Here is a 21714-nt window from a genome sequence, read left to right as displayed (position 1 = left end):
CAAGGACCTCTGTGTATCCTCCACTACAATAGCTTGCTGTCCGATATTCTAGTGATTTGCTGAGCAGTATCACAACAAATCCCCATGCTAGCTGCACCAATGATAGGGGAATGAATAGTTGTGTTTCATCAACAGCAGAGGCAATGCAAGGGGCCACTGTAAATCAGTAGAGCAGCCATTTCTACAGCCATGATGCACACTTGGGAACAGATTTTTACACGTCCTCAGCATCTACAATCAGGCTCAGATTTTCAGAAGGTGAGCTCCAATTGAGGCCCCAAATGAAGTGAGTTACTGGGCTGCTCACCTGACTGATAGACAAGCTTTCTGGACTCTCTGGTTGCCTGGCTAGCTGACTGGGCATATTTCATGTCAGAGATGCAGCAGGAATCTTTCAGTGTTCCCAATTAAAATATTGCAGAATTTCAGGTCTGGAAAAAAAACGGAGTTTTTGGCTTTTTTGTCCCATTCCAGGATGAAAAGATTGCAAGAAATGTTCCCTCCCCCAACCCTCCCAGGACAGAAATTCCATTTCCCAGCCAGCTCCAGTAATGAATTAACTCATAAGTGTTGGGAGCGAAGGCATATTTAGGACTGACAGAAGCCTGTTGTAGATTTGAAGAGTCGGTTCTGATAACATTTAACAGCGTAAGCATAAGTAGAAGAGGGTATGTGTAAGAAACTGCAGAGTAATCCTGTTGTATTTCTTTGGTTTATTTATTTTTTTAATTATTTGTATTACAAGTCTATAGAATATCAGTTTTATGAGACATTACATCATTAGAGGGAGGCATGTTGTGCATTGAAGAAAGTGATGAAAGAGGAACTCTCTAATCAAATATGAAAACACTGACAAATCAGCATCTAAACAGATTTTATTTAAAAAAGACACTTTCAGCTACAGTCGTTTTAAAAATAGAGTTTAAAAAGACATTTTCAAACATTTAAATGTTGGAAACCTCTTAGATGCTTCAAAAATAAAAGTTATTTCCCTTGAGTATGTCAACTTCCATCTGGAAAAGGGGTCTCTTTCCTGTTTATAAGGAAACGTAACTCACTGGGGCATTCTTTCCTTTATTTCTTGATGTGGTCACCAGCGCCATGTACAGCATTATCTGGAATGCGTACAGCTTTCAGATAAGGTGTTTTTCGTTGACTCTTGGTGCCGGGCAGTCTTCTGAGCTCAGATATTCTGCTCAGGGTCATCACACAGAATGGTAGGTTTTTTAAACAAAAACAACAAGCTTCTCCTCACTTACCGGTTCCTGGAGATCAAACAAACTCAGTTCAATTCTTACTTAACTTGCGACTTGACCTCAGATCCTTGTAGGTGAAAGGACCATGTGCACTAAGGACCCAATCCTGAGTGTGATCGAGCACCTCCATTGACTCTAAGGCCTGGTCTACACTAGGGAGGGAAAATCGATCTAAGATACGCAACTTCAGCTACGAGAATAGCGTAGCTGAAGTCAACGTATCTTAGATTGACTTACTTCACGTCCTCGCGGCGCAGGATCGAAGGCCGCTGTTCCCCCGTCGACTCCACTTCTGCCTCGCACCCTGGTGGAGTTCCGGAGTCGATGGCAGAGCGTTCGGGGAACGATGTATCGCGTCTAGACGAGACGCGATACATTGATCCCTGGTAGATCGATCACTACCTGCTGATCCGGTGGGTAGTGTAGACATAACCTAAAAGGAGTTGTGAGTGCTCATCATCTCTCAGGATTAGGCACTGAGCCACTAATACCTCAGTCCTGTCTGAGCCAAAGAGACCTTCCCCATCAGATTCCAATTACTTCAGACAAGTCAAAATGTCAGGCTACATTTCAGGCCTAGTCTCTTAGGAGGAGACACCAGGTTTGGTCCGTCCCCTAATTTTAGCAGACTCATGTAAATGATCACTCCATCCCTTAGTAGCTGAAGCATCCCGCCTCTTGGATCAGTGATGAGGAGAGGATTCTTCACTTATTCAATGGCTTCCATGACCTCCAGAACAAGCGTTCGCGGTCCCGTCATGATGAGGCTGCTGATGGTCGGATAGTCCAAATGCAGAACGTACATTCCGTTCACAGAGAAAACAAACTGACACACCTGCAGTGGAGAGAGAGGAATGTTTTACAGTGATGTAACTGCACTGCAACTGCACCTGCTCAGAAGAGTGAGACTTTGTGATGAAGATATCTCTTACCAAATCCTACAACCGGAAAGCATTGTATACACTTTATAAATTGCACTAATAGGGACTAGATTCTTAATGGTAACCCAAGGGATTTATATTGGGAGCAAATGGTGAATGCAAAGCCCCCTTTATGAGCAGGTGATGTACATGTAAAAAGTTGACAGTGAGACTTAATATTAATATTTGCTAATTTTTTAAAATAATGAGACTAGAGAAAAGGGTCAGATGAAATGAGCTCTTGAACAAATGGAACAAATTCACCTGCACCTGTTCCCTTCCAATCCCGCCTGAAGCATATGAGCAAGTCTAACTGTTTCTGTCTCTGAAGAATCTTATTACTTCCAATATCCCAGCAAGTGACTTGAAGGATAAACAAGACCTGTACAAAAATTGCTCCTCGACTGCTGGGGGGGTTTATAAATTTCCTCTTTCCTTTACTCTTAGAAATTGATCTTCAGCCAGAGCACACAGCCCATTTATTCTTGGTTTGTTGGTCTAAAATGGTTTTCAGAAGCTCAGCTCATTGCATACGAGCCGGATTCAGCAGAGCGATTACAAGATGAATGGCGGCAAACTCTTCTCCCTGTCCCCAAAGGGAATGATTTATCACTGCAGAGTCATTCTGCAGCTTTCACAGGCAAAGAAAAAGAATTCCACACACCAAAAAAGAAAGTTGTAAGACAGAACACACTTATTACCCCAGGAGCTTTAATACTGGGTGTTTCACAGCAGTGTGCTGCTCTTTCCCTGCATTAAATAATTTGCATGCAGTATATTATCAATTAGAGCTGACTGGGAATTTTCCACTGAAAAGTTTTTTTGGATATTTGTTTTTTGTTTTGTTTTATTGACCGAAAACGTCTCCACAAAAGCAAAGTTCCACAGGAAAAAGTTGAATATTTTTTGACAAAATTGAAAATTTTTCATCCAGAAAATTGAAACAATTTTCAGGTTGACCCAAATCTAAACATTCTGATTTCTTGACCTGAATCAAAATGTTTTGGTTTGGGTCAATTCAACATTAGCTTGTGTCTGTCTGAGTTGCTGCAATGCCTCATGGGAGTTTTAGTTCAGGCATCACATGCTCCCATCCTTGTCTGAGGGCTGGATTCCAGGCTGGACTAAATCCTCCATGATGTACCACAATTCCCTCCTCCCCAGTTGAACTGTCACAATGCATCATGGGAGTTGTAGTCCATCTGGGGAGTCTGGCCTATAGCAGAGAACGAGGGCATGAGGCATCTGAACTACAAATCTCATGAAGCATTGCAGCAGCTCAGGTGGTGCACAACAACAAAAACATTTCCAAATAGAAGTTTTTCTGAACTTCCCATCCCATGGATGGTGTCAATATTTTGACTTTTCATCCTGACTGAGGACAAAGATAAATGTTGAAATCCCAGTTACAGAAGGGAAAGAACAGGTAGAATACCTAACACACTGGCAGTGTGTGTGTCACATCTCTCTCGGCAGCTGGTGTGCTAGAGGATAACAGCCTATTAATGCTATCAGCTAATGAATTACTCCTTTAGTTGAAGTAGTAGAGGTCTGTGTTGCAGGTCCTGGGTTTGAGCCCTGTTGACAAGCCACATATGGGGAGAATCATTACAAATAGGATGCTAATGAAATTGAAGATGACGACGTTGACTAGAGGCAGATCCAGCCAAGGGCAGGCCCTGTGCAAACCTCCCTCACACGGCAGTGACAAAGCACAATTGTGTCTTGCAGCATCTCTGCTGTGTTGTTCTAGGTCTCTCCTGAACAGAGCACAATAGCCATAGCATTCAAAATTCTTCTCCGAAATAAACTCATCGGGCGACCTACGATCCCAGAGTCAGGGTCAAGCTCTCACAGCGTAGTATGTGACACAGGTATTTGTTGACACCGGTCTGTAGAGGTAATGCAATGTAATGGGCCATGCAATGTTTCCCTTTACACTGGCTCTCCCCCCATGCCGAGGTTTAGATCAGAGCAGCCACAGCCGGGTCTTCATAAGCCCTTGAAAAGAGCCAGGCTCCAGCCACCTTAACACGCAGAGGTCCCATTGCCGGCAAGGAGGCGCATGCTTTGCAATCCTCACTCCAAGCGTCGCAGGGACTGCTACAGCTTTGACACATAGTACTGAGCGATGACCGAATTCACCCCCACTGCAGTCAGTGGATTAATGCCGGGGATGAATTTGGCCCAACACGTTTGATCGGCATACAAGTGATATCACATGCTACACAAGGAAGATCCAGATTATACAGTACCTTCATGCCTGCTGCAGCAGCCGGTCCTCCTGGGTCCACAGCCTGGATATGGCAGGGTCTCCCTCCACGGACCACAAACCCCCAGCCCACAGCATCCCCCACAATCTGCAAGCAGAACAGAAGGACTGTAAGGGCCTCGCAGAGATTTTCTTGCCTGCATGTAGATGACCACGCAAAGGAGTTCTGCTGAACTGAAGTGGTCAGTGTTTAGCCTTGCCCCATTATCACTGCCACTAGTGAATGCCCCATATATTCTACAGTGAGATAAATTCTAGAGTGGGCCAGCCAGCTTCAGAAAACGTGTGCACACATCTCTGGTTAGGGCATTTGACTGGGATGTAGAAGACCCAGGTTTGACTCCCCATTCTGCAGCAGATCTTGAACTCAGTATTCTCCCTCCCAAGTGAGCTTCCTAACCAAGAGGCCACAGGTTGTTCTGTGGTGGGTTGCTCCAGTCTCTCCTCTTGAAGCTGTTCCACTGAGTATTAAATATTCATTGAGCCAAAGAGAAAGAATAACTCTTGAACCTGGTGATGAAGGCATTTGTGACCACTTCTGTTCAAGGACAAGTGTATATAGTGTAAATAAAACAAGTTACAGTAAGACTATATCCAGGCTCTGTGTTGCTGATTCCCCCTCTAACAGGAAACCAACCTGCTAGGACCCCTGACATCTTCTGCCACTCATCAGAGGAGCAACAATATATTTCTGGGCCATATACCAAATGAGACTCAAACCCACAAGGTTTACCTGAGATTGTCTCCAAAGTTACTTTCTAACTAGTATTCCATGCTGTCAAGAGTACAAGGATCACGCATAGACAATGCAAGATTTAAAGCAAGTCACATGCAAAGAACATACCAAGAGACACTACTGCACCATGCACAACGTTTGCATTTTTGCCGGCAAGGGAAGTCACATGCTGAACAAAAACATCCTTTTCCTCCACTTTCGCCACCCCAATCCCAGCTTGTCTGAGAAGCATGCTGTAATGGTCATCACATACAAAGGAACCCACAAAGGGCATCACATGTTACAAAACAGCAACAGCAGCAGCACAGCTAAGGACAGGAAGTGAGCCGTGCTAAAGGACCAAAGCAGCAGCGGAAAGGCCCAGCTTGACAGAGTTGCAAGTCAGGGCAAGGCTGGTATTGAGAACGAATGGCATGTCCTTAAACACAGCACTCAGAAAGAGGCCAAACAGGAAGTCAATTTTTTGGCACTCTCTTTAGGCCAGATCCACTGCTCTCCTACAGCCCCCTTGTGCCATTCTGATGGGGCAAGTGGGCCATAAAACACTTAACTGGCTACTTGGAGATTCCCCTGGTATAAAGTAAATCTCTCAGTGTCCAGTGGAGCTGGACTGAAGGATCTGGCTCATGGATTGGAGATGCATTCTATTCCATTCCTGTGCAAGGGAGCGAAGAAGGAAGAGTGGGAGATGTATGCAAATTATCATTTAGAGGGGGAAAAAAGATAGATAGATAGATAGATAGATAGATAGATAGATAGATAGATAGATAGATAGATAGATCTTCAGGGCAGGGATTGCCTCTCACTATGTGCGCATACAGTACCTTGCACAATGGGGCCAGGATTGTCCTGGAATATCCAGGAATTAAAGATTAATCTTTAATTAAAGATTATGTCATGTAATTAAACCTCCAGGAATACATCCAACCAAAATTGGCAACCCTAATAATGATCCCATCTGGCCTATCTATGATCTGTTGAAGCCACTAGATTCAAAAGTAATACAAATAATAATAAAAAATCCCAACAACTATGGTTTCCTAAGTCATCCTGGAGTCCGAACCAGGAGCTTGACGCCTGAACATTCCTAGTGTTCAGAATGGTTTCCTATTCCCTTTTGAACCCACAGAGTATCTTAACAAACTTAGAGATGCCTTCAGCTATCTGTAAGTAGATCATAGGAACCAGGTGCACACAGAGTGGCATGGAAAGGCAATCAACCTGTGACAGGAAAGGAAAATGAACGTCTTAATGTCTTTGACAAGCGAGGCTGCTGTTGTACAATGGAGTTTTCTCCTTAAAAGGACTTTTCTCCACCCTGACACATATACAAAACGTCAGCAAGTGGCACCAACCTGGAGACAGGCACTGCCCGTTCAAAACACAAGAATATCCCAAGGCACCAGCTCACAAATCTCATGTGAGTCGAGCAAAGAAAAAGGGTCCTGATGACGTGAGAGTCAGTCACGGTTGAAACACACAAGAGTGAAAAACGAGAGCACCTAGAAAGCTAAGAGAGCAGCCAGGGAGGGTTTAACATTACTGCTAATGTTACAGCGTTCTGACTGGTCACTTACGGTTAGTGTCTTCTTGATGTATGGAGCCCCGGGGGACAGGAGCTCCTCATTGGTGACAGGCTTCTTTAGCACTGGAGCCAAAGGTGACAGATCCGATTATAATCACGTGTGTAAAGGTTAAATACAATATAATGCATAACAAGGAAGACTGGGAAGTACCAGCCTGGAGAATGGACGCACAAACCATTCAAAGCTTTTCTGTGCAAAAAGCATTCTACAAGAACAGAGCAGGTCTGGGACAAATTCAAAGACATCTTCCTTATCTGTATCGCTTCTATACAAATATTAGAACTGGCAGGGAAAGTTTCCACTGAAACGTCCCTCTCCTTCCCACAACAAAAGAGTGGGGGAGGGCCGTTTAAAACAAGAAAAAAAAAAGTGTTAAGTTTTTGAAAATGGAAATTAAGTTTCTGTTTTCCAAGGAGAACCTGAAATACTTTGATCAACACAAAAGAATTTGTTTTCTTCAAAAAAAAGTGCGTAGAAATTAATCATGTTGCAATGTGCTCTAATATACGCACGTATTTACATAGCCCAGCATTCCAAAGGGCCCTTCTCCTTAGAAAGACCAAAACACCACCACAAATCTGCAGCTTCTAAGCATGCTGTTTTGGAGATGTAACGAACCCCTTCAAAAAGACAGCCCGCCTCAGAAAACTGTTCTCAAAAGTGGTGTACAAGTAAACATGCTCAAGGGATCAAAACTTTAAAACCTTTCTGATATAATAGTGTTTGTTTTTAAACAGAAAGGGTCTGCCCTGAGAGGAGAGGAGGCATACAGCATTTCCAGAAAAAAATGGTTTCATTGCAATGAGAGGCGGTGTACAAAAATGTGGCATACAGCAAGAAGCTAGCTTCAACCTTAATTATGGAATGGCAAAGTTAAGGCCTTTCTGGTGCCAAGCCAAGATCACACTGCCATCTGCCCCCTGCACTAGAACAGGAATTGAGCTACTGCCTGGAAGATGAACTTCCTTAGCATTGGTCATGCAATTCTGCCCTTTCCTTTTAGGCCTGTTGAAATTAGCCTTCTTAGTCTCAAGTCTAATGTCATCTCTTCAGCCCTTCTGATCATTAGGTAAGTGACACTGAAATGTGAGACCTCACCTGATTTGGGGTTGCATTCAGCTGCTGGCAGGAATCCCAGGCTGGGCGTCGGAGCGAAATAGGGGTTGGAACTTCCGGCAAGAGAGGTGACGCTGCTCCTCCGAACTGCTGAGACTATTTTGATCTCCTTGTTGGGCTGGACTGAAAGACACAGATACAACTCCTCCCAGATCTTGGCTAGGGGTGAGCAGACTGGTTTGGCTAGAGTTTGGCCTGCTTTTTCAGCCCAGGTTTGACAGTCAGAGAAGCAGTTCTCCTCCCCCTCAATGCACTCACGTCCATATGCCCTCAGCCAAGGAATTCAGTCCTTACAAATTACCCAGCCCACTTTTGCCGACTCAGGAGGTCTGAGTGATTTAGGAAACTCTAAACCTTCAGAGGATCTCCCTTCACTAGTCTTTACCTAGCAAGGCCTGTGGGTGTGAGGGCTCATAGATTCCAAGGATCCCAGAAGGGACCACTGTGATCATCTAGACTGGATAACACAGGCCAGAGAACTGCCCCAAGATAATCCCTCGTACGTATATTTCAGAAAACCATCCAATCTTCATTTAAAAATTGTCAGTGATGGAGAATCCACCACAACCCTTGGTCATTTATTCCAGTGGTTAATTACACCCACCATTACAAATGTACATCTTATATCCGGTCTGATTTGTCTACATGCAACTTCCAGCCATTGGATCATGTTATACCTTTCTTTGCTAGATTGGAGAGCCCATTATTAAATATTTGTTCCCCAGGTTGACACTTATGGACTGTGATCGTCACCCCTTAACCTTCTCTTTAAGCTAAATAGGTTGAGCTCCTTGCGTCTATCACTACAAGCATGTTTTCTAATCCTTTACTCATTCTTGTGGCTCTTTTCAGAACACTCTACAACTTATCAACCTCCTTCTTGAGTTGAGGGCACCAGAACTGGACACAGTATTCCAGCAGTGGTCGCACCAATGCCAGATACAGAGGTAAAGAGTAGGAGTATCTCTGCTTTTACTTGAGATTCCCCTATATACACATCCCAGGATCGCATTAGCTGTTTTGGCCATAGTGTCACACTGGGAGCTTGTGTTCAGCAGGTTATCCACTACCATGAACCCCAAATCTTTTTCAGAGTCACTGCTTCCCAGGATAGAGTCCCCCCCATCCTGTAAGTACGGCCTACATTTTTTTGGTCCTAGATATATACATTTAGCCATATTAAAGTGCGTATTGTTTGCTTGAACCCAGTTTTCCAAGCAATCCAGATCTCTCTGAATCCGTCCCTGGTCCTCTTCATAATTTAGAACTCCCTCACTTCGTGTCTCATCTGCAAACTTCATCGGCGATGATTTTCTGTGTCCTTTCAGGCCACTTGTAAAAATGTTAATTAGCATGGGGCCAAGAACCAATCCCTGCAGGTTGCTGGCAGAAGTGACAGCAGGAGCTTGGATACCAGCCAGGTCTCATCCCCAGGAGTTAGATCCATTTGCCTGTTTCTCATGTTGCTCTCCTTGTTTCCTGCTTCTCACTTGACCCCTGCAACTCAGCATAGCTGACATCAACCCCAAGCCATAGGAGCCCAGATTTTTTTTTTTTTTTAATCTAAAAGCTGAACTGGAAGCAGTGCAAGATTCCCTTCTGCTATGGGTAGGAGGCCTGTCGGGTCCTTTAAATCAAAAGGATGTGCACAAGAGATTGCTGGATCAGAGGTGCTTTAACAGCAGCCCCCCTCAGGTGATGTTTGGGGCCTGCACTACTCAGGAGGGTGCACTGATGATCCGGGAAAGAAGTGGTCACTCACAGAGGAGCCTTTAGCTGTTCTATTGGGAAGGGGAAAACCAAGGAGCAGAGAGACTTGAGTTGTTTTCCTGAGGGTGTGAGGGGAGAACATGGGGAACAGAGCAAGGAGCTGCCAGCTGCCAGTCCCAGGACATTGCCTGACACCAGCTCCTTAGGAGGGGCATTCAAAACCAGCAGCAATGCCACCTGCCCCATACACAATCTCAGTAGAAGCAGCACCCCCTCCAATCTCACCCCTGCCCCAGCATCCCTGATTACCTGAGAGGAAGCTGGAGTTGCCTTGCTCCGGGTTGAGCTTGCGGAGGCAGAAGGGGCTGTCAGGACTCTCTGACAAAGCCCGGGGCGAGTTCTCGTTGAGCAGTTCTGTGAGCCGTCGCCTCCGGCGGAAGTTGATCCGGAACTGGTAGAGCAGGTTACTGTCAAAGAAGTGGTGCTTGCTGGAGACTGGGAAGAGAACAGGAACGGGTAGGGCGGCCGTCAGGGGTCTCATAGCAAAGGGGAGCTACATCTTTGCCATTCAGAAGCAGGGGTGGAGGAGGAGACCTGCTGCAGTGTTACCAATGCACCATTTGCAGTGTTACCAGTTCTAGTGAGTGTCACAATCTTTGGTGTTTTTCTTTTCTTAAATCCCCAGCTCCTGGAGTCATGTGAGGAGGGGAGACTCTCAGCTTTCATTAAAAAACAAAATGTGAATTTCTAACCCACAGGGTTGCAGAGAAAAGCTTGAAAACACGACCCCATAAAAGCTAAAACCAAACCTAAAGCTCAGAAAAGCAAATAGGAGGAGCCCAACAATCATTATTTTTAAAGCCTCGGTCTTTTGGGGAGCCTGATTCAGGATTTTTTTTAATGCTCAGGATTTTCAAGACAGGGTGTGTTCTTATTCCCCTTTTCAGTATCACAAGGGTCTGGTGGAGGAGGAAGCTATTCCATTATCAAACCCAACCATAGGATGCAGTCTCATCCCTTCTCCTCCCAACCCCCCGCCTCTCCAACAGTCAGGCATGGCAGAGTGTGGGACTACACCTCCCACAATGCTTTGCACTGCAGGAGCACACCAAAGTAATGTTGATAATGTCAAGTAAAAAACATTCCAGTGAAAATCCCACAGTCCAGTAAGGCTGGGGTTATTACCAGCTAGCGTTGGGTTTATTGGTGGTACAGAAATAACTGACAGGACGTTAAGTTGATAACCAGTGAGGCATTTCCTCATTGGCAAGAATGAGATTTTTTCCCCGTTGGTTTGAGGAGGAGGAGGAGGTGGGAGAGAAGTGGTGCTGCTCTATCAGTGCTGTTTACCGCCTCAGAGCGGTGAAAGAGTTACCACCCTTTCCCAGAGGAATGGGGGCAGCACTGTCACAGAGCCATTGTCTCTCTGGACAAGCAAATTCAGAGCTTGTCTCTGCAAGCTGGGGTGCTGCATTTTCACCTGCTCCGCAGTAACTCGCCAGATAGACGAGCCCTCCGAAATATATGGCCTTAGAAATGGGCCAGATATTGAACGAGCCCCTCCACTTCAACAGCCTTATTTCTTCATTTATAATGTTGGCGAGGAATCTCAGCTCTGATCTCACAGAGCGTGTGCACAAGCAGGCTTCAAGTGTCTTGAAATCCAGATGTGAATCCCAGTTCTGTGGCTTGGGAATGACACTTTGAAGAGATGCCAGAAAAAGTGACTCAGATTCCGTCTCAAACATTCAAGGGTGACCCCAGACTGCTCGGGCCCCTCTTCCAAAATTAGAACTAAATGGACCCATTGCTATCTCCGAGTAGAAACTAGCACTTGGCACATGACCAGCATTTGTTACTTGTTATAAATGAGGGTTTGTTCCAAGCAAAGCAATGATAGCTAGCCCCATCCGTCACCTTCCTTCCCCATCTCCAGGCACTTCGGCTTACCATGCTGAATGATCCCATGTTCCAGCAGCGCTCGGCCCAGCTCCACAGCTTCCTTTCTGTTTGCTGTCTCCCCTTCCTGGATGAGCCAGTCAATCATTTCACAGCCCAGGAATGTCCTCTGGTACTTCACAGAATTCTCCTCTCTCGCCTTCAGGATGGAGTCTTCTACATTGATCAGCCTGGCACAGAGAAGAGACATGCCAAGGGGTAAGGAGCGGGATGGACCGAGAAGAGTGATCTTTTCTTTAGCCCTATAACTACACAAGCACCTTGGCAGGAACTAAAGCCAGCTGAAACATTGGTTGTCCCACCTGTCATGAGCAGAGAGAAAATAAACAGTGGGGGGACCCAATACATGTTGCTACACCATAATATGCTTGATTATGTAACTCCGAGTGTCAGACTTTCCCCCTCTCGAGCCATTAGCTCAGGGCAGTTTTTGGAATGACGTTGTTCCCATGTCAGAATGCTGTATGTGGAGGACCCAGAAGATGAATCCCATGGTAACATCAAAGCCAGTAAGAACCACAAAGGCTGTCTAGGATGTTTCATGGATTTGATTGGGGTTTAAAGGAGGTGGGCATGCTGGAATGGGTGAGAAAAAGAGAAGTCCTCAAGGAAAGGAAGACTCTCGCCCAGCATGGAGACATGAGAGGTAAACAGAGGAGTCTGTCCAAGCTTCTACTTACAATTCCACCATAAATAAATACTCACTGAGCTCTGGTTTATAAGGCTACAGGGGCTGAAAGTGCTGCCGTATGAGGAAGGACCAAAAAACAAAGCATACCTTGGCTACACAGTGATGGAGCAGTAATAATTACCTAAGGATTTCGAAGGTGTGGACACCATGAAAGGTGAACTGCTTAGGGGGAACAGCTAAGGGTGGCGAGACAAAATTAAGAAAAGGAACATTGTAGGCTGAACAGTAAGGTAAGGCTCCAATGAGTGTACTTTGTTTGCCCAAGAAATCTGCACTGGTTTAACTAAAGGGGCAATTTTAAACTGAATTAAGCCAGTTCAAACCCTTGTGTAGACACTCCAGGAATCAGTTTAAACTAAGGCAAAATAAATATCTACACAGCCTATTGTGGTGGCTTACCCACATCAGTTTAAACCGCTCCTTTATTTAAAACTAGTGCAGCTTTCTCATATAGAGATAGCCATTGGGCTCCCAAGGGAAATGGCAAAAGCCCCATTGCTTAAGACAAGTATGGTGAGAAAAAGCACTTTTAAATGAGATGTTTAACCCACATGATCAGAACCTAAATTCTAGGTCTCATTCAAAACACAACTGAGGAGACAGGTGAGTCACTCAATAGTTTAACGCACAATGGAAAACACCAGCTAATTCCAAAAAGATTAGCTGTAATGAGCTGTGCAAGTAATTATAACAGAACCCAAAGCCAAGTTAGAAAGGCAGCGTGGGAGTTTTGCTTGTTTCAGGTGAACCCATGCAAAACGTGCTCCTTTCACGTGGATTTGAACCAAATCCAGGCAAAAGAGTGTGGTTTCAGCTCAGCCAATTCAAGGTCAACTCAAAGCAAGACAGAGCATGAGAGGCAAAAAGTAACAAAAGGTTCCTGTAACCCCCTGAAAAGCTAAACTCCTAGAAAGGGCACAACTTAAATGCAGTTAAATCCGCGGCTTCCTGAATTCCGGAAGTTTAAAACTGATGTGTCCACTAGAGGGTGCCCTAACCCCACATATGCAAACAGCTGGATCCCTTCAGAAGGCATTTCTTAGGGCTTGTCTACAATTGAAATGTTACAGCTGCGCCACTATACCACTTCAGCGTAGATACGCCGAAGGGCGGGGGGATTTCTCCTGTCAGCATAGACAAATCACCTCCCCAAGAGGCGGGAGCTAGGTTGATGGAACAATTCTCCGTCCACCTCATGCTGTCTACAGTGGGTTAGATTGGCTTAACTACACCACTCAGGGGTGTGGATTTTTCTAGCATAGACCAGGCCTTATGCTATTTTGTTTAGGAAAAAGCACAACAACAGAGGTATTGCCTTAATCTGCTAATTTCTGACGGATTGAAATCAGAACGTGGGCCCAACAGAGGACAGACAGCACATGCTGAGTTCTGCACAAGTTTGCCCAAGGGTGGGTTCTCACTTTAGCTGCAGTTTGAGATTCTGACTGCTAGGTGCTTAGCCGCAATAGAGCATTAAGATGAGCGAGTGCTTGAAACAACCAGGTACAGAAGTGATTTAGGCCTGGCCAGGGGTCATCGGAACAGGAGGGCCCAGAGGGCCCATGGCCCTTCCACTTTTTCCGGCCGAAAGTATGAGCGACAAGGGGAGGAGGGGGCGGAGAGGAGCAAGCGGGGGCGGGATCTTGGGGAGGAAGAGGCAGTGCAGGAGTGGCGCCTTGCAGGAAGGGACAGCGTGAAGGTGGGTTTGGGGGTGGGGGGCACAGTTCAAGTGCCTGTGTAATCCCTGGTGTGAACGTGGCAAGTTTGACGGGAGAATTCTTCCATCAACCTAGCTGCAGCCCCTCGGCGAGATGGATTCACTACATCCATGGAAAAACCGCTTCCGTCGATGCAGGAAGCAGCTACGTGACAGTGCTACAGCAGCAGAGCTGCAGTGCCGTACGGCACCGCTGGAGCACTCACATACCCTTTGTGGTGAAACGAGTTGAAACACAGGACTGGATCTGATTCTAGGACGCGACCATTTCCGAGATTTAGAACTAGAGGGGGTTGCAAAAACAAAACGCAAAAACAAAACAAAAAAACAGTCATTGAGATAGAAAATTGCTTCCCTCCCTAAATGAGAACTGGTGTCAGTTGTGATTTTTTTTTAATGGCAAAAATAAAATCTATTTATTTCTCCCCTCTCCCCTGGCTCTAAATTTTGCCACTAGAAAGGGGGTGGGGTGGGGACCAAGAAGCCAAAAAGGTTGGGGGGTGATAGGTTTTCAAAATCCAAAAACATTATGGCTGTTTTGCAAAATGCATAAAACAAAAAAAAAACATGGAAATTTGGAAAAAAGTTACAATTTTTCAAAGTTTTCCAAGACAAACTACTACCATTTTTCAATCTGCTCTACCAAGAAGCCAAGGAATGCTTCACATGACGGGAGATGCCAGCAACAGCATCCAAGTCCAATGCAGGAAGGATGGTGAGGATCCCTGCTGGTGTAAGGCCAGTGTTTCGCTCAGAAGAGAATAATTAGTGTGATGAGATTATACACAACTTCTGGAATTTAGATCCTCAATTCCAAACCAAGCCTGTCCAGGGTTTCATTTCAGGCAGAATAGTTAGCTTGCATATAGCTTTTCTGTCCTTTTTTGAAGCACTGTAAAAGCATTGATCATATAAGACAGCCCCTGCAAGGTCGGTATTTTCCATTCCCATTTAACAGGAGGGAGAAAAATAAAAACACAGAGATTAAGTGATTGGCTTAAGGTCAGCATGAACAAGAAGTAGCCTCAACGTCTGGAACGCCAGGTTCCCAGCCCTATCCTGGGGCCACTAGAACATACTGGATAATTGATAATAATGGAAAGAAGGGGGAGCGCTGTGGTTAAGACATGTGATGGGGACTCAGGAGATTTGGAATCAGTTCCCAGGTTTGCCACAAACTGCCTGTGTGGTCCCCCTGTTGGTGCATTGGCTGGGCCATCCGGATCTAACAGCCCAGAAACACCCATCCCCTTTTAACCGTTCCCACCGTACCAGAGCTCTGCTTCCCCACACCCACAAAAGAGGGCAACAACGCTGACCTGCTACTGGTGTTCTGCCTTCCAGTCCTATTAAGAGGCTTACTGGAATGCAGAGATCCAGATTCTCCAACCAATTTCCCCAGTCAGACCCAGAGAAGAAGCTGGTTTTTGACCTGGAGGAGTAATTAGCGAAATCTCCACACACAGAGAGAACCCATCTTTGTGTGTTTCTGTGCCTCTCTCTCCCCCACTGCCGCTCAATGAAAGGAAGCTGTCCATGGAATCTAAGCTACTTATCGGAGCACCCACATTACCATTAGGGTGACCAGATGTCCCGATTTTATAGGGACAGTCCTGATTTTGGGGTCTTTTTCTTATATAGGCTCCTATTACCCCCCACCCCCATTGTTCACACTTGCTGTCTGGTCACCCACATTGTCACAGTATCTTAGGATCTCACAATCTTTAATGCAGTTATTCTCACAATACCCCTGTGAGGCAGGACAGTGCTGTTATCCCCTTGTACAGGGGGAAGTGATGCAGAGAGAGTCTAACTGATTTGCCCAAGGTCACACAGGAAGTCTGTGGCAAAGCAGGACCTCAAACCCAGACCTCCCAGATCCTAGGCTAGCACTTTAACCATAGGCCAGAATCCTGTATTCGCTATCAATGGCTCCAAGTCGAGAAGTCCAGATCTGGATCTGAATGTGAACTTCCCCCAGAACGGCAAAGAGTTCCGATCCTGCATTCCAGTTCACAGCCATCTCTGAACTCCAGTCCCGATGGTCCTGCTGCTTTGCTGCAGTGAGAAAGGCAGCAAGAAGTCAGAGCTGGAGCTACCAGTTGATGCTATGGAGCAAGAGAAACATTGGCAACGGTTCAGCTCCCTGGCACTGGAGAAGGCAGCCAGCAGACTGCGCGGTGATAGACCTTTCAGGGAAGGACTCACGTACGTCTCATAAAGGCTCTGCCCCCTCAGGAACACCTTTACATCCTTGTTGAGAGGGAAGGTCCCGTCGTCCTTGCGGAAACGGTAGAGCAACTTGGCGTCCTTGTAGTCCGAGTGTTCATCACAAACTGGAAAGAAAATCAAAGCAGACAGCGTCAGGACTGCAGGTTTAAATACTACCCCATAATGCATACACTAGAGCTGAGCTCAGAACTGAGCAAAAAGCCAGTTTTCAGTCATTTAGGACACCGTGGCCCAGTTTCCAGACCTCCAACTTTATGATTATTACAATGAGCTGTATAGAAACCAGGCAGCCAGTCACATGCACCGAACTTTGCTTGAAGGAACTGGAGTAAGTTCTGATCCTGAATACTACACTTAGAACTCTCATTAGATGACTGAATGGAAAAAGCAGAATTTTTTTTTTTAGTCTACATGTTGCAGTTCACCTACAAGCTTAAAAAAAGAAATGCAACCCTCTTCTAGGGCTGGTGCGTTAAAAAACCACTGCCACATTTAGAGAAGGTTGGAGAGCGTGGGGGTTGGGGGAGATGTAACAGCCAAAAACCCGTTAAATTGCCTCAGAATATTTACATTCCTCTTCCCCTATTGCAGATGCTTTGATTTCTAAATGCAGCTATAAAAGAGATTTTTCCACACAATCAATCTGCATCCACTCTTCCCGATTCATTCACAGGGCAATTCATCAGGTCTGACATCAGAACTTTAAAGTTACGTGTATGCAAATACAGCTACCTAATTTAAGGGACCACACCTCATATGCATGCACACCTCGGGTATTTGTGCATTCCTCATTTGTACATGCCCGGCTGGTAGGTGTGTGCAGACGGTAATGTGCAAATATGTGAGATGCCACTGAAAGACAATATGGTCACAGAGACAGACCACTGTTCTAAGGAGTTCTGAGTTCAGCTCTCCCACTGACTTACTGTTTGAACTTGAATAAGTCACAGCATCTCTCTTCCTCAGTTTCCCCTACCTGTAAAATAGGGATAATACCCATTTAGGGAAAGTGCTTTGAGATCCATGGTGAGCTTGCACTAAGTCGTAAGTAGAGCAGGTCAAAGGTTTGGGAGGGGTTGTTTGTGTCAAAAAGGTTTTTCCCTGTTGTAAAAAAAGTTTTGTTTTAGTGTGAAGAAACAACCTATTAATAAAAAAGAAACACAAAAACATCCTCCCGCCCCGCAAGGAGGAGGAAGATTTTTTTCTCTAATGAATTTGGGGGGGTGGCGGCAGGGGAGGAAGAACGAATCAGAAATTTTAAAAAGTTGCCTTTCGAAGTTTCATATAAAAAATTTCACAGAAAGTTTGGAGTAAAAAACAAAATGTTCATTTCCTTAGGAATGTTTGGTAGAACTATGCCTGCCTTTGGTTGACTGGCTCTAGTGCTACGTGTTATGGTTGGACTTAACTTAAAAAACGTGCTCCCTGAATTGCCTTCATGGTGACAAACTGCACTGCCACAAACACAAGATGTGTCAGGCAGGAGGAGGACTAAGGGGTTTTGCCCATTTTTTGATTAGCGGTGTTAATGGGTCCCATGGTGTTACAATCAGTTTCATGGGAAGGAGAGGGATTAATGGAAGTTAATATGCTCAGCGCCTTACAGGCTGGAGCCCATGGAAAGAAGACGCCCTTTTGCAGCTTGAAGGCCTGGCGGATAATACCCAATTTCCAATCCAGTCCAGTGTATGATAGTCCCTAGTTAGCTCATATCTCACAAGTAAGCAATAGCCCAGGCAATGCATTTCGTGGTATTATTCTTGCCCCTCTCAAGGATGTTGGGACTCGGCGAGGGGAGGGGGAATGGATTTTAACTAGCCAGATTCCTGGCAGTTCTCTCCACATGGAGGTGAGCAGAGAGCCCTCTTACTAGAGGACTAAGAACAAGAAATGATCCCAAATCAGGAAATAAAGTCAGCCGCATGCATTAACCAGGTGATTAAACAGAAACATGGAAGGATGACGTCTTTGGTGACCAAAAGCTTCGCTCCTGCCCAGCGTTCCAAAGGCTTTAATCAAATAATGGGTTTCTTTGAAACTGTCAACCTGGTGGTGAAAAAAAAAAATAGCTGGAAAGATGGAAAATAATCAGATTTAAGTGTTAATGGTTAACCCTGAACTAATTGCTGCTACTTTATGCTGCTGTAATAAATCGCAGCAACAGAGGGCATTTTTATTCATGGCAGCTTAACGTACAAGGCATTAATCTCGCATCAGGCAGCCAATGACAACAGATAGAGTGTTTGCGTTGCGGTGGTCAAGGGGGTTGTTTCTAAACTCCACTGCCAAAGAGGGGTTGAAGTCAACGAACGCTGCACCTGCCTTCCACCTCCTCAGCTCCGATAAGGAGAGCGTAAATGCAAACTCCAGTGTTACCACAGCTCGGGTTGTTAAGGATTTAGGGGCTGAGAGCTCCGCTCCTGTTTAGGCACCTAAATGAAGTGGGCAGATTCTTCATCAGAGAGCAGTAGCGCCCACGGAGAACAATGACATCTTATCCTCTCTCCCTTCCCCCGCTAATATCAAGAGCGATGGATGAAGGCTCTTCTTGAAAATCTGGCCCCTAAAATCTGGATTTTCAGCCTTCATTTTATACCCTCCCCGATTTGGATCTGCCCAGTCACTCCAGATGTCAGAGGGTGAAAAATTCTTCTTAACAAATCTGAAAGACTAACTTAACATGGGGCCTGCCCCAGTCATTTAGCACAACGGATTTGCTACTTTGCACTAGGTGCCCGGGTGTTACAAGCAACAGCTATTTAAATTCACCTTTGATTGTCATTTCAGTAAAGAATCTACATTTCCACAGGGCCTTCCATCCTGAAGGGCCCCAAAGGTGTTAGCTATAGTCACAAGATCACTAACATGCAGCTACTTCTGGGGCAGAGCTGGACAAGAACACAAGACAGGTACATTTTTCCAGAAACATTAACTACACCCACTCTAACTGTGCACACACACGGTATACTGCACCCTCAATTAAGTCAAACATGTTCTCTCTTGATCATTTGGAGGGAAATTGGGGGTTTTGGTGACAGGTTTTTCCACAAAAAGAAATGCATTTCCTTTCCACAGAAGATTTTGCTTTTTCACTGAAAAATTTTAGCAGAAAACGTAAAATGTTGATGAAAACAAATGGGGCACATTTTTGTTTTTTTTGGCATTTCACCTAAAACTTTCTGTGGGGAAAAATGTTCCAGACTAACCCTCAATTTATAGACACTTTTTTGTAATTTTTCAGCCAAGAGGAAATCTGCATGGTCATTTTACAACCCTCCTTCCAAAACCAGAGGTTAAAATCATGCAGGCCTGAAAGAGAGAGTGGTGTCCCTTGTTCAGAGGGTGGATGCTCACCTCTGGGTGGGGTGTGTGGAAGGAACAAATAGCGACCCGTGAATAAGGTCTCGCATAACATCTAGCACTTCCTGCTGCTAGTCAGCCCAGAAATATGCCACAAGCAACCTCATACAGAGAGAGAGAGAAATTTGTGGCCTTTTGCTTCTGACAAGAACCAAGAAAGGTGAGCAAACGCAAGCTGGAGTGAGTCACCACAACTTCTACAAGCCTCAGAAAAGGCTGAGTGTGAAGTGAAGACTAGAGGAAGAGGGGTTGGGAAGAGTGTTCAGGCCAAACTAGCCATCACCTCCCCCACAAAACAAGAAAACACTGAATTCTTTGGAGGACACACTGGACACAGCTCTTAAAAATCATCTTTTTAGACTCCTTTCCCTCTTTGTGGCCGACAACCAGACTAGAGAGGCAGGATGCTCGGAGAAAGAACCAGACAATCCTTTGCCTCATGGACTCTCTGCCCCACAGACCCTGGAGCTCCCCTCATCACAGCCCAAGGTTTTGCTTGTACATGCTGTCCCAGACTGCCGGAAGAAGGCACCCTCGGAGTCTGTGTTTATTTTGGTTTCAGCCAGCGTCGGGCTCTGTGTGACATACACAAGCCAGCTTTGTGTAGCTCCTGCAGGGGAAACAGGCCTGAAGTATATTCTGCCAAACCGTTGGCTAAAAGCTCAGCATTCAGGCTCATTCAGCACAAGTCGCCCTTGCTCGTCCCCTGACCATTTGCTCTCCGCTGCAGATTTCACCTTTGTTAAGTGTATCGCAAAGCGGGCGCGTCACTCAACAAGTTCACTCGGCTGGTCAATCACCGAAACGTTTTCCATTCCCTCAAGTGCCCTGCTGTTATATGACCTGGGTCCATGCCTTGGACACTAAGGACAGACATTACATCCTGCAAAGTTAAGCAGCAGTGCAGAAAGACTTCAATGAAGGCAAGAGATCTGGCAGCAAAACCTGCATTCTGTGTGCTATTAAAGAGAGAGGACTACTCATTTAAATAAGCACAGAGAGAGTAGTTTGAGTCTTTCCGTAAAGATGGTTCTAGCATCAAGCAGAGGACCTCAGATGCCCCAAAGCTTGGGTCTGATTCAACTATGGGGTTTTGGCTTGGCCCATTATAAAAAACAGCAAATAGCTGCAAAATGTGGATGTATATTCCACGCTCAGTCACAAGGGTGTGTATAACTAGGGTTTGGCTTTAAGACCAATGGACGTGGTAGATTCTCCACACTTGGATTCTACCAGTCATGACCGAGGGTCTGGATGACACGCTCCAGTTCAACCACCAGTTATTGGGTTTCATGCATGAATCAATGGGTGAAATTCTGCATTATGCAAGAGGACTGCATGGGCCCTTCTGGCCTTTTGTTGTTCCAGGGAGGGAGAGAGCAAGCTAATTTTTTTTTTTGCCGCTTAAAAATAAACTGAGCTGTCTTGTCCACCTCCCCGTCCCCTCTCCTCCCCTCACAAACCAAGTTGATTGCATTCCCCTCTCTAGTCTAAATGGAGCTGGTATTTTCATCTAGAACTGGCAGGATGGCGTTGGGGACAGGGCTAGTAGGTAACCCTGCAATGGGAGCACATGCAGATGCTGCTTTGCCAGAGGTGCTGAGGCTTTAGTTTTGGGAAGCAGGGTGCAGTTTGTTATTAACCCTCCTGAGATTTTATCTCTGGGAAGAGGATTTTTAGTTTCTTGATAACATCATGGGAGTTTTCGATTGCGTGTTAAAGAGCTAGATGTTTTTAATCCAGAGGATTGTCTCCCACCAGATCACCAAAGCAGAACATCAGCGCATGGATATCTGGTTCCAAACATCCCCAAGTTTCAGGGAAGTGGGGTGGATCTGATGTGGGATTTTGGCCCAGGCTCATCTCTAGTAAATTGAAAGTTAAATGCGAGACAGCCACTCTTCGCACTACCAGCAAGCGCCCACAAACATCTTTCATGCCCGCACACCAAGGGTGAAATCCAACCCCATGTGAAGAGCCAGCCCAGGGCTTGCTTATGCACCATGAAAGTCTCACCACAAGTCCTCAGACAGGTCTTATGAAGTGCATCTGTCTTGTACTAATTCTCTATGCAGGGTTGAGTTTCACCCTAAATGAATCTCTCTCCTACACTTCAGTCAACACAAGCAACAAACAGCCTCACCCTAGCTGCAGCATAT

General features: G+C 45.5%; 1 protein-coding gene across 3 annotated transcripts in view; it reads right to left on the bottom strand.

The window, feature by feature from the left end:
- Positions 1-698: 698 nt before the first annotated feature.
- The window catches only part of LOC101938612 (DEP domain-containing mTOR-interacting protein-like), a 37400-nt gene continuing 16384 nt past the window's right edge, over positions 699-21714 (bottom strand). For all 3 annotated transcript variants that reach the window (XM_005309557.5, XM_008178605.4, XM_005309560.5), the window contains exons 3-9: positions 16176-16299; positions 11547-11725; positions 9906-10091; positions 7869-8009; positions 6762-6832; positions 4432-4536; positions 699-2091 (exon numbers count right to left, since the gene is read on the bottom strand). In XM_005309557.5, the coding sequence (XP_005309614.2) occupies positions 1966-2091; positions 4432-4536; positions 6762-6832; positions 7869-8009; positions 9906-10091; positions 11547-11725; positions 16176-16299 (932 nt within the window). In that variant the 3' untranslated portion in view covers positions 699-1965. The remainder of the gene's footprint in view (positions 2092-4431; positions 4537-6761; positions 6833-7868; positions 8010-9905; positions 10092-11546; positions 11726-16175; positions 16300-21714) is intronic.

The sequence above is a fragment of the Chrysemys picta genome, chromosome 13 (assembly GCF_011386835.1).
Source record: "Chrysemys picta bellii isolate R12L10 chromosome 13, ASM1138683v2, whole genome shotgun sequence".
In the NCBI taxonomy this organism is placed as follows: domain Eukaryota; kingdom Metazoa; phylum Chordata; order Testudines; family Emydidae; genus Chrysemys; species Chrysemys picta.
This window is presented reverse-complemented; position numbering and strand designations above follow the sequence as displayed.